General features: G+C 39.5%; 1 protein-coding gene across 1 annotated transcript; it reads right to left on the minus strand.

Annotated features, from left to right (window-relative positions):
• Window positions 1-585: 585 nt before the first annotated feature.
• Window positions 586-13,578, minus strand: smc4 (structural maintenance of chromosomes 4). The gene is made up of 24 exons (XM_077722380.1): window positions 13,331-13,578; window positions 12,136-12,374; window positions 11,273-11,463; window positions 10,607-10,798; window positions 9,413-9,589; window positions 7,566-7,730; window positions 6,425-6,552; window positions 6,165-6,305; window positions 5,778-5,928; window positions 4,552-4,716; window positions 4,228-4,461; window positions 3,965-4,150; window positions 3,711-3,872; window positions 3,411-3,636; window positions 3,248-3,324; window positions 2,998-3,150; window positions 2,794-2,920; window positions 2,473-2,662; window positions 2,251-2,395; window positions 1,721-1,894; window positions 1,473-1,655; window positions 1,160-1,392; window positions 898-1,081; window positions 586-827 (listed from the first exon to the last, which is right to left on the minus strand). The coding sequence occupies exons 2-24, from the start codon at window positions 12,317-12,319 to the stop codon at window positions 663-665; spliced, it is 3,933 nt and encodes a 1,310-aa protein (XP_077578506.1). The 5' UTR covers window positions 12,320-12,374; window positions 13,331-13,578; the 3' UTR covers window positions 586-662.
• Between the last annotated feature and the right edge of the window lie 37 nt (window positions 13,579-13,615).

The raw sequence follows: 13,615 nt of genomic DNA on the forward strand, positions 1-13,615 counted from the left end.
TTAGACTGCTTATTCGAAGAAATGTGGTTTTTTTTTAGGATTTAATAATCACACTTACAATTAGGTTTTAAAACGTTTTTTTTTAATAGAAAAAGTCACAGTAGTATATACAGAAGAAATCGCTGTTTCAAAAATATTATGATTCTCAGAAGTCCGTATGACAGTGCCTCCACCGCTTCAATAAAGGGACGATTACAAAACTATATATACACCGAAGCATTAAGGCACAGTGGACATAGTAAAAGTAGTGGTTGAGGGGCTTGGCTTGTACAAAAGGGAACATCACTCCATGATGAATTAAACAATATATTGATCCATATCAGGTGCATCTTATTGTAAGATGTACTACGTACTGTCTTAAGAAAATGTAAGTCTTATAGCTCAGGAAATACAGTACAGACTGCATGTTCTGCATGTTTGAAGATGGATGTACTGGTTGAAAATCTTTAAGTGGGGATAATTTTAAAATAAGAATGTTTGAAACTATAGTAGCAGCATTTGTAGTATTCTCTGGATGTTTGTTGACATTAATTGCTATATCGGTTATCTGTGCAGTGTAACTAATGATGCATTTATGAGCAGATGTTATGTGCAAAACTTTATTGAAAATAGTAGTATTGAAGAGGCGAGGCAGAAAAGTCAATCTCCAGTTGAGAACTCTCTTAGGCAGTAACGGCGTGGTGTTCTTGGAACACAATGGTCTTGGGGTTGATGGCGACGCTCTTAGTGGTGTTGTGCGTCTTGTAGATACCAATGAGGCGGTCGGCCGTTTCAAACATATTGTTTCTCAGTGAGATGATGATGAACTGAGCGTTCTTTGTTTGCTCCTGCAATATAAATGAAACCCACGGTTGGCAAAATCGACAACTGAGAAGACCCTTTGTGATTGGCACTTACATAGATGTAGCAAGCCACGATGGAGACGTTCTTAAAATCGAGTGCCGCATCGATCTCGTCCATGAAGTAGAGCGGCGTGGGCTTGAAGTGATGAAGGGCGAATACCAGAGCCAGGGAGCTGAGGGTCTTCTCCCCACCCGACAAGTTAAAGATTTTTTTCCAGCTTTTCTTTGGAGGACGCACACTATCCACACATACAAATGGAACCATGAAGATTATTGCGCATATGAAGCGACAAACTATGCCACTAGTTGTCACACACCTGAACATGATTCCTTCGGAGAAGGGGTCCAAGCTGTCCACTAGCTCCAACTCGGCATCACCCCCCAGCGTCAGCATTTGGTAATTCTCCTTCAGCTTATTGGTGATCAAGTTGAAGCCATTCATGAATTCGTTGAGGCGTTGTTTGCGAAGGTCCTCGTAGCCTCGTTTAAAGTTGTCGCGTTGGGTTGTGATCTCATCCAGCTGGGTGACGCGCTGCAGATAAAGCTCCTCCTACGTGGACGAGCATACGGTTGCATGACGCCGAGATTCTTCTCTCAAATTGTTTCCCTCTGATGTGTACGCGGACCTACCTTCTTCTTGTACTCCACGATTGCTCCGAGGTTGGGCTTCATCTGGCTGCGCTTGGTCTCCAAACTCATGATCTTGTTCATAATGACGTTACGGTCGGGGATGTCGTCGAGCTGCTCGGCCGATAGGACTGGGAGCTGTTCGTCCGGCGAGCCTTCCACGCTATGCAGCGTGAGCTTTGCAGCCTGAGGGGCGCCATGAGTAAGTTAGGATTAAAACCAAAGAAAAGGGGGTCAAGAAACACGCTCACCTCCTTCTGCCACGTGTTGATCTTGTTCTTATACTCTGTGACGACTGTTTCGATTTGCTCAACTCGCAACCGGACGCTCAGAGAGTCCTCCTGCAGGGCATGTTCTTGCTTCTGCAGAACCTTGATCTCCTTCTCTGCCGACTGGTACTGATCCTGCACTTCCGCGTGCGCCGCCTGGAGAACAAAAAGATCATTTTGACAAAATACCCCACAGCTTTTGCTTGTCAGGGGTTAAATAATAGTTGATTTACTGTTTGTCTCTTTTCCTCCCAATTAGTTATTGAAAAGATGATGGAATCTAATTGAAAAACGTTAGAAAATTAGATAATCTTGGGCTTTATTTTTGGACATGTCACTGGTAATGCCACTATGTGTCCCAAAATGAGAAAATTCTCTAGCTACTGCGAAATTCAATTTTTGATGTTTGTCAGATGGACAGATTTCGATACGACAATGCAGAAAGTGTACGCAAAATAGTTAAGTTGCTTTAATATGGAGATTATTTTTTAGAAAAGCAGAGGAGCTCTGACCTCAGCTTCTTGACACGATTTCATGATTTCCGCCGCCTGTTCTTCCAGTTCCTTTAGCTGCTGCGTGAATTTTGCCAAGGAGGTCGTGAGCTCCTCCAGCTCGGCTTCTGTACGAGCCACGCTCTCATCGCACTTCTTCAGGTTTCTGCGTGCACATGGTGAACATGACACCATGATAACGACAAAGATCACCGGGCCACTCGGCCCGTACGCGTCGCTTACCGATCTGCAGTCTTGACGGCAACCTGTGCCTTGGTGATGGCGGAGGAGCATTCATCCAAAGCTTTGCTGATCTTGTCCAACTTGTCTTGCTGAGCCTTCAACTTGTGGCTGGTGATTTCCACAATCAGGTTGTGGAGCCTCTTCACTTCATTCTCCACCTTTCCAGCCTTACTGGATGCACTTTCAAAGTCTAAAAAAACAAAATGATGTTTACAAGCAAGATAAGGAATACCAAATTAAACTAAGGACATCATTAGTCAACATAATTATAAGTTAAAACTAGAAAAGGGGCTTCAAAAGTTCAGTGCAGTCTGGTGGTACCTTTCTTGAAGGCTTCCAGGCTTTTCTCCATCTGTTTTTGTTTGGTCTTGTCTGGAGCAGCAGCCAGCACGTTGGCCTCCAAGTCCTTCATCTGCACCTTGAGGTGGTGCTCCTGGTCTGCCAGACTCTGGAAGGCATCCAAAGGGAAACCTGTCTCATGTCAGAACACTTGCCATTACCAGTCAAAAGGATTTTAGTACATACGTTCATGCTGTTGGAATATTTCTCAAGCGTGTTCTTCATTTCTCGAAGCTGGGAACGGAGACGCTGGACATTCTCTTCCAACTGCAGTTTCTTCTCCTGGCAGCCCTGCAGCTTTGTCACGTTCTCATTTAGATTGCTCTCCATGTGGTCGAGCTGTGGACACAAACATATTTCATCAGGTTTTAGAACCAACAAAGTCACACGACTAAACAAAAAAAAAAAAAATCCAACTTCAATTCTTGGTCCATACCTCCCCTTGGGAAACTCCAGTGTTCAGAGAGGAGCCCATCCTTCCCTTCATCACTCTGCCTCCTCCAGTCATGGTTCCTGTTTGAGCACACAAGAAGAAGCAGAGGTTTTAAGACCATAAGAGGCTAATTTTAAGTTTCAGAGAGTGAGAATGAGTCATCTACCGGCCATCTCGATGATCTGGCCCTTGAGGGTGACCACTCTCCAACGCTTCTCTCTCTGGAAAGCCATCCTCGTAGCTTGCTTCAAATCATTGGCTACTAACGTGTCTCTCAAGGCAAAGTAGAAAGCCGGACGAACGCTGGTGTCTTTCACTTTAACCATGTCAAAAAGACGTGGGCTGTCTTCGGGGGTGCGGATCGGGCTCATATTCTTCTCCCAAACCTTCATCTAAAAAAAGGCACAAAGGACGTCAGATGGAGGAATTCAATTCCGAGCTAAAAAGCAGTAGTCAAATACTTTACTTTGTCAAGACCGATGAAGGTGGCCACGCCAATATTCTGTTCTTTGAGAAATTTGACACATTTCTGAGCTGTTTCAATAGTGTCCACCACAATATTATCCAGAGCACCACAACAGGAGGAAATAGCTGCATCGTACTTTTCGTCAATAGCTCCCAGATCTCCCTGTAAACCAACACAATTCAGGTCTGGAAACAACTATTAGCAAATTGATTTGGGCTATAATAGGTCAATTTAATAAGTTATTATGTGCTTACCAGCCTTCCAAAGATACCGGAAATTTTGCCACTCTTCTTCTGATGCATAAGAGCATCCAGGACTTTTCCTCGACTGCGGTTGGATGAGAGAGAACTTTTGGCCTCATCCACCTTTTGCCTCATTTCCCTCACTATTTTACGGGTGTCATTATCCAGCTTTATCAAACGTTCCAGCTCTCCTTCATCCTGCAGGAAAAAAATGGTCGCTCCGTTTATGGCTTGCCTGACAAAGGGCACACACATCACTAATGTTTTTTTTTTACCTTCTTGAGCTCTTTTTCACTCTGCGGTACATTGACTTGCAGTTCTTTAATGGTGGCACGACGTTCCCGCAGTGTATCAGACGTGTTTTGAAGGGTCTCTTTGGCCGTGTTGAGCTGTGTCACGGCTGTTTTGTGACGACTGAGATAGATGTCGAGCTCCGATTGCGCCAAATCCATACGAGAGCGGGTCTCGTTCACAGCCTTGCTCAACTCCATTAACTCTTTCTCTTTGGTCTGTAAATGAGAACCACCAAAATGAGGTTTCGGACATTGACAGCAATAGAGTCATTCATGATCTATGTCTTTGCTCATTAGTATTTGTACCTCTTTGTCCTGTTGCAAACCGCTGGTCTCTTCTTTAAGACTTTCTATCACTTCCTTGAGTTTCTCCTCTTCTTTACCCCTCTTCTTCTCTAGCTTTTCCTTTTCAGCGGTTGCCTCCGAGATGGCCTTTTCACTGTTGGCGGGTACGCTGCGTACCTCTTCCAGCTAAAAAACAACCACACACAAACGCACACATCGACAACCATTTATCTTCAAATGATAGGAGAGGACAAAAAAACAGTGAAAATCCTAGGAAACAATGGATGTCGATTCAACACAGTAATGAAGCCATAACTGAGGGTGACGCTACAAGTAGGGAGGGCGATTTGTTGGGGTTAGAAATTGGTGAAATGCGAACGTGCTTGCTTGGGATTGGAACAAGCCAAGCCATAGTTGACTTGCATTGAGCAGAAAACTTCCCTAGGAGGTTTGTCTTACCCCCAACCACCCGGCAGATACAATGCAACACTTATCTAAACTATTTGTTAGCCAATGTTCAAGTGTGCGTATGTGTGATTCTCCATGACGCAGGGCACATGAATCTAGTTGTCTGGCACTTCACAGCCCCCTAGTGGATACTTGAAGTGAGCTGCTACTTGCTACTTTTCAAACTTGATTTACAGCAAGAAAGCGTTTTATGTTTTTACAGGGACGCTTAGTTTTCCGACTGCAAGAAAGAAAAAAAAAAACGACAAATTAAAGCAGGCTGCCAGCATATAGATGTTAACTTTTTTTATGGACTGAAGATGTTTGTCATGGCTCATGTAGCAATTTAGTCGACACAAGGGGGCCTTAATTTGGGGAATTACAAGGAGCAAACCACAATTTTATATTTTTACCAAACTGTATATTTTAAACCATTTATACAGCTATAACTATGCATTCAGATTTGTTTCCCTGATACAAAAAAAAGGAAAGGAAACAATACAATTACAGTTCCATTATCTTCCTCATATGACAGTGTATTTCATTTAAGAATATTACCATTACAATAATTGTCGTTCCCTTTAGTGAGAAATTTTAGGAGCTCATTTTGTTTGCTGGCTAAAGGATAAAAATCACAAAGCTGCTCTACTCAATAGTGCAAAACTGTTGTTGAGTTTGTAGAGTAAAAATAATCGTTGCTATCTGAGTGTATTAAGAATCGAGTGAAAAAGTCCTGTAAAATACCAATGTCATCAAATGAATGAAAAAGGGATGAGGATCATTTAAAGGCGTACACACACCTTTTGTTTGTCCTTCTCCAACTGCTTCTGCAACTTTGTTTTCTTGCTCTTGGAGTGTTTGATCTTCTCACGCACTTCAACATCCTGCAAGTCTAGCTGGGTGAATGTCTCCTTCTGGGTCTCGATGTACACTTTGATTTTTTTCTGCTTCCTAGTAGAGGAAAATTGTTTGAATGGAGGGAAAAAAACGTATTCAGCAATTAGTGTGTTTGTTTTAAGAATGTTTCCAGCAAATAGTTAAATGAAAGTCTACAACATTGTGATGATTGACAAGTAGTAGTTCAAATTCTACAGAAACAGAACAATGTTGTTTTTTCAAGCTTAGGCAAAGACAATAAGGGTATAATCAGAAGGGAAAAAAGTGTTTATATTTTAGAAGTATCTTACTTCTCCACATGTGCAAGCTTTTGATTCATTTGCTCCAACTCTTCGGATATCTTAGCAGTTTTCTCAGTGAGTTCCTTATTGTCCTCCAAGATCTTCTGCTTTTTTTCCTCTTTATGTTCTATGCTCTTTTGCATATCGTGACTAATCGGCAGGAAGGGATAACGGGAAGACAAAATAATGACATCATTAGTATGGACAGATTCTTGCATTTTGCTTTGTTGGGTCATGGTGCTTACTGTAAACTTACTGTAGACACTTACACATTATATTGGTAAAGCTGACTCTTTTGTTTGAAGATTTCATTTTCCAGAGTGAGAAAATCCACAGCTTTATTCTTTTCTCCCTCGAGAGCATTCTTCTCCTTTTCCACAAGCTTGACTCGGTTGAGCTAGCAGTGAACATGACCACTTAATATTAACTCTTTATAGGCCACTCTTGGTAGTACATATTGCTGTAATCACTTTTCGAAAATATGTAACTTTTGTTTTGTAATTTTTTTGGGGTGTTAAGATGTTTTAGGGAAGGAAAAAAAAGTAAATCTTTCATTTAATTTAATATATCCTGAATATGAATAAACACATGCAGACAAATTACATATTTTGTTTAATTTGCCAGAAGTTTTGCAAGCCTATCGAAAACTGGGGATTTTATGGGTGAATTGGATCAAGACAAAATATTTAACTATGATAAAAAAAAATACAATTTAAATCTTTTTTTTTAAAGTGGAGATCCGTTGTTAATTAGGAAAAGAGAAGGATTTGAGTTATTGTTTTTTTCCTGGTAAATCTAGTCGCCTATTTTTTTTTAGTAATTTTTTTAAGGTTTCGGCTTTCTAACGAGTGGGATTATTGGTGTTTGGCTCCCTCAAGTGACATGTCGCAGCATATAAATGATGCAACTAGACGTGTTAAGAATCTATTCAATTAGTTACTTAAGATATTTTTGATCAATTTCCAGATATCTCTATATAAATGGTTGATATTAAGACAGGGAAACCTGCAGCTTATGGTGGATATTTTCCCCTTAAACTTTGTCATTTGGCCGATGGATCTTAAAAGTCTATAATACATACATTAATTTGACTATTTAATTTCTTATACTGAACAGGGAACGTTTCCTGTCAAAGTAAGTTGTATTTTTGTTTCCATGCTTATTATCACAATTGACTTTTTGTTACAGTCTTCAGTGACAACATTTTTAGTCCCCCACCCCCCCCAATATTTTTTCTATGTGAGCTACTATTCATAAAACTACAATAACTGATTTTTAACAGTTGAAATACAACTCCTCTCACATACAAATCTGAAGATAGCTTCGTATTATCTATCATAGCTTAAAAATGAAGAACAAAAAATAGTCATCTCAATGCAGAACTGAATAAGAATGAATGAGGAAAATCACCTTCTCCCCTCTCAGTTCATTAAGCAGTTCAATTCTGCGAGCAAGGGTTTGGATGGGCTCCTTCAGGCGACAGGAACCAATAATGTCCTCCAGGTACTCTAGCATTCCCTCGTCATGCTCCGTCTGACCTTTGGGCTTCATCATGGCAATTTGCTCCACCTCACCCTGAGCCCCAGCAAAGAAAAAACATGTGAGAAAACAGCTCCAATTTAAATCATTAGTCCATTTTAATATAATAGAATATATATATATATAATTACTTTTACAATCATTAAATGTGGGGAAGATACATTTTGCCTCTAGTTTATAATTCTTTATGTCATCAGTTGTGTGGGATGTAGTGATAAATGTATACATACATACACATTATATATAGAGTATTATAATCAGGAGGCAAAATGTATTTTTCTGACATTTAATGAGTGTAAAAATAATTCCTTTAATTACATTCGGCTAAGTTAACAGTCAAATTGCACAACCTCTTGTTTTCCACAAGCAATAACAAATATTATTATAGCCCTTATATAAAATGTCTACAGTACAAAAACGATCTTATCAAACCACGTATTAATTAATTATGGCCACTTCAAGCCAAATCATGCCAGGGACATTTTTTCCTCCTCATCACAGAGCATGTCTAGTTACAAAATAAATTTTAATCATTGTTTAAAAAAACAACAACAACAAAAAAACTTTTGGGGAGGATCCATTTTAAACAAAACACCAATTCATCCGAGTTTATGGGGAAAAAAATTATAATGCCAATAGCTCTCTTTGTGTGTAAAAGAGGGGGTCAGTGCAACTCGCATAATACGTTTATGCAGTGTTAAAAATAATAAAATAATCCCACTTTGACCAATGCACCAAATAGACATCTTCCCTTTAACCAGAGGCCTGGAAAAATGACCTTGTAGAACAAACCTAATCCTCTTCCCATAGCTATGCAGCTATGCTAGACAGAGAATGAAATCCTAACATCCAAGGACAGCAAGAGTCATCATTAATACTCACACATTCACACACCAGAAAAAAGGAGCAAGACACTTGTGTGCAAACCACAAAAATCACAAATGAACGTCCATCACAAACTCACGCACCACGTTAAAAGATTAGCATTCCACTGACAACATGGTTGAAATCGAGCATTTTGTGAATACCCTGACAAGAGCCATCACCCCATGAGTTGCGAGTTAATCAGTAATAATACTCGGGATACACGTGTAGCAAAACCACAGAGCTGGAGTGTGAGCAGCAGTAGGATTCAAACTTAGTTTAACTTGATATAGTTTTTTAAAATAAAATACTAGAATGCTGGAAAACATACAATCTAAAACATGAAGTGTATTGAATGACATTGACATAAATTGAAGTGAAAAACCATGTTTTGAAGGGGTGCTTGATCCAGCCACACTGAAGCAGCACTGCTAATACTGGGGTTATTTTATCACGCCAATATTTACGTGCTGCTAAAGCGTGACGGGTACAGTAAATTTGATTGACACTTTTTTTGGGTTGATCATTTTTTCATAGTTCATCCAAAAACTCCTCCCACTTTTTTTTTTATAAAAGCATTTCCTTAAAATTCTAAAGCAGCAAATAATGATTTGTACTTTATGTACATTGTATCAAACCATGATGCGCTGCTATAGCACTTTAAGGGCATCTTCTTTGTGCTTGCAACAGGTCTTTCCCCCCAGCAAAAAAAACACCATTCAAACATTTGACTGGATAATTGACAGGAGTGGGAAATCCCATAGAGAATGTGACGTCACAGTAAGGATTATATATAAAAAAAAAAATAATAAATAAGTGCAACATTAGAAAGAAGGAAATAAATGAGGAGTTACCTGTAGGATGAGGAATCTGTTGTGGTCCAAGTCGATGCCATGGCTTCGAAGCAGAATGCCCACTTCTTTGAATGTAGCTTTTTTGCCATTGATATAGTAGGACGAGGAATTGTCTTTGTTGGCACTTCTGGAAACATAGAACTTGCTGTTGGGGATGACTTCGTAGTCATCTCCTTCCTGATTCAAAGAGAGAGGGAGGAATGGGGGGTGGGGGGGGGGGGGGGGGCGGAAGACACACAGCAGTTTAGGGCCAAACAGCTCAGGAGAGAATTAGACACCTCCACACATAAACTCAAAGTCATTCTTCTGAGAGTGAAAAACAAAGAAATAGCTTAAATCAATTCAATAGAACAAAAAATTAGCTAAAAATATCTGAAAAGGTTTTGCACAATGGCCACCCCACTGCAAATGTCCCTAAACTGAAAGTGTAATCAAGCTAAAATTACATATTACTGTATAAACTAATTATTTGAAATAAATTTAACTTTAATTATTATTTTTTTTACTGATGAATATACCTTTTTGAGTGAGTTGGGTCGTGTATAAACTATTTGTTTAAAAAAACCTTCACTAAGAGGAAGTTATCACACTTTGTAGTTTGATGCATTCAAGCATGAAATAATCTTTCTTATATCGTAATTCCATAGTTCATCCCATCTAACAATTAATTTATTCCACTTTAAATTGAGAAAACAAAGGCGGGTTCATCACAAAAGATGAATAAAAACCATTACACACCCAGTGAATGATTACAACAAATATTACACTCAGTCATAAACTATTTTAAATTTTTAAGCAAATACTCTTATGGCACTGTTAATAGGCTGTATTTGAATCCGCTCCTTTACTGACATATACCAGTATAAGTAGTTAAATTGATTAAATAAAAAAGGGGCCCTCTAAAAAGCATTAAAATAATAGGAAGGCTTAAACACAGTTGTATTCAACTGTGTGTGGGTGTTAAATGTCACTTCCTTGACTGATACGCCCATTTTTAGTCATTTCTGTACTGAAATTTGGTCAATATTAATTAACTGAAGCCGTCTATTAGAAACAGCTTTTAAAGTGTAATTAAAAAATGTTAGAAAATATTTGAACCTGATCCCTTCCCCACAGATTTCATATTGTTGAGTGTGAGTGTATGAGTGTATTTTGACAATAGCAAAGCATGAAGCTTTCTTTCTATATTTATACCTTATCAATAATCTTTTGAAAATGTACTTCCACAGTACAACTTTGCACATCTTTGTGCTGATCAGAACTGTGGATGAGCACCGACAGCTTTTTCGATCGGATCTTTTGAGCTCTGTATCCAAACACAAATAGCATGGAGTCGATCACATTGGACTTGCCACTTCCGTTTGGTCCAATGATGCAGGAAAAGCGCTGTAGGGGAAACAAAAGAGTTAAAAAAATGTAACTAGAAAAATATATCACATAATTGGCTAAATGTAGGCCAGTTTTTTATTTATATCTGCATAGTTCATACCACATAATGCCCGTGTGTGTGTGTCAGTGTATGAGTGTGTGTAGTCAAGATTTTTTTTTTCCTACATATATTCATATAATTGATGGAAAATAAGAAGAACACAATTTGAGAAAAATCTGACGAGTCTGAATAACTTTAAATATGTCCAAAAGAAATTACTTATGCATATTCATCAATTTTTCCCATTAGTATTTTTTTTAATATGCAAAGTAAAAATGAGAACCATTTTTTCCCAATCTACCCTTACACAAATTAACATTTACTGTATAGACACTACTAATAAGTGCAAAAGTCAGTACACTATTGAAAACAACACAGCATGTGTCACATAAGACTCAGAAATGTGCTTGTGTATTGCTTTAGTGTCGTACCTTATGAAAGGGCCCCAGAATCTGGTCACCCGCGTACGACTTGAAGTTGCGATTGAGTAAATGTGTTATCATGAGACGAGGAGCCCCCGGCTCATTGGTCATAGCTGGGGGCGGGGGTGCAGGGATGCTACCGAGAATCTCCTCCAAAGGGCGACTATCAACCGCCTCGGCAGCTTCCCCGGCAGGCGGATCTGTGGCAGAGGCACACAAAAAAAGTACAACTTTTATCCCCCCCACCCTGCAACTGTGGGAGCAAAGGAGCGCTTCCAGGTGGGGGAGGGGTGGAGTAGCCAACCAAAATATTACCACAAAAAAATACACACAAACAAAACAATTTTAGTAGACAAGATTTCTTTCAGCTTTGTTTTTTTTTCTTTTCTCTTCTTTTCATGACAAAGTGGATCAACATCAGGGAGGGGCGGCAGGGGTATAAACTCTTGTTTTGTTTCCAAAATGTACCATCACAACATGCCAAAGCCCCCCCAACGACTTATCCAAACAAGCTACTAGTGTCCCATCCATAAACAAATTACAATCAAGCAATTTTTTGGCCTAATAACAAACACTCATAGAACCTTGCGTTATTATTTATGACCAAGTCAGAGTAATATAATCATAAATCTACACCCAAATCCCTAGACCCACTCGACGACTATGCATTTATTGATAACCCATGCAGCAAAACGGACAAAAATAACCATGTAATGAGTAGAATAGGGAGTGATAATAATAAATAAATCAATTTTAAAAAATGACGCTCCATAGATGGGCCACAAACGCCCCCCGAGTGAACACAACTTGTTTTGGGGGGATTGAGACACGCAGACGCACGGGAGAGAGAAAAGCAAGCCTTTGTTACTTGCCAGTTGTCGGCTTCGGCGGCTGTGGTGGTCGTGATTCCTTCCCTTGGCCATTAGAACGGCTTCCTCGGGGGGCTCCGTCCAGCTCGTCCTCGGAGCTGGAGTCATCCCGAGGCTGCGACCCCTTTCCTGCTGACTTAGAGGAGGAGGCGGCGGTGGTGGTGCGCTTTGCACTTTTAGATGGCATGATTTGAAGTCTGAAGGAGGGGGGGTTTGGCGAACGGGGGTGGGGTAGGGGGTCACTGGTTTAAAGAAAAAAAAAGAGGCATCGGTGAGTTGGGTTGGACCCTGTCAATCTTATGGAGTATATATGTATATATATATTTATATTTTTAAAATATTGTTATAGCGCCACTACTTTTGTCCTATGCGTTTTAAAGATTGGCCTTATTGGGATATGTTATCGATATATGATATTTAAAAAAATGTTTTTTAGTAGCTAGAGCGTCATTTAGGAAAATTTCCTACGAATACAGCATTATTACTGTATCATGGCTGACGGTTGCTTACAACGCAGATCTTATTTCATCTGGCAAAACTCCCATATTTTAGTCGTAGATGAGACGCTCTAATGTAAAATGGAAGCTTTATAGAAGGATGAACTAGTTAGGTATAATTATATTTAATTACACGTAAGATGGTGTAATAAGCAAGCCCGCTAACGGTGGGTGACTTGAACCATTGGAAACGCGCATTTGAATGGAGTTTTTTTTTTGTTGCCACGTAACAATATTTTCAGATCGCAACTTTTAAAGAGTAACTTAGGGGATAAGAATTAGCCACCCATCTAACTTTTGAGCTAGTAAACGACGTAGTAGATTGGTGACGAAACGATGTTATTGAACGCAAGATTATATATTTTTCGTTTATTACGATTCGACCCTGAAGTTCGAAAGGAATAGTGATTTCTTTCAAATGAGTCAACATATAGTGTATTTAAGAGTAAAGTATCGCAAATCAGGCTGTAAAATATCGTCTTGCTTTTAAGAGGATGGATTTCTAAATGTAAAAAAAGTTATGCGATATTTACAGCATCGGGCGGCGCAAAATGGTCTTGATTTACTAGATGTTTTTTGCTTCCGATCTTAGTTTGTAAAAGTGTTGTCCTTTGCAGAAAAAGAATATGTAGATCGACGCAGTTTCAGAAATTAGACGGAACCCGATCACTATGTTATTTTTCGCGGGCTTTGTCGCGTACCTCCCGAAAAATGTTTAGCAAAAATCGATTCCTCTATCCAAATGTCACTTGGGAAAAATAGTGGCGATTCCAAAAGTAGCGAGCAATAATCCAGAAAAATCAGATCCGTGTCATTTCCAGCGGCTGGACGACTTGGAGAAGTCCTATTTGTAAATGGCGCCTAAACTGAGCTGTCGAACCACATTCGTTATAAACTGACGCAAAGCACCATGGACCGTTCAAAGGGCAACGGAAAAAAAATTCAAAAAAGGGGACGAAGCCAACTCTGCTTTATCCTCCCTCTGC

This window comes from Stigmatopora nigra, chromosome 8 (assembly GCF_051989575.1).
Source record: "Stigmatopora nigra isolate UIUO_SnigA chromosome 8, RoL_Snig_1.1, whole genome shotgun sequence".
Taxonomy (NCBI): Eukaryota; Metazoa; Chordata; class Actinopteri; order Syngnathiformes; family Syngnathidae; genus Stigmatopora; species Stigmatopora nigra.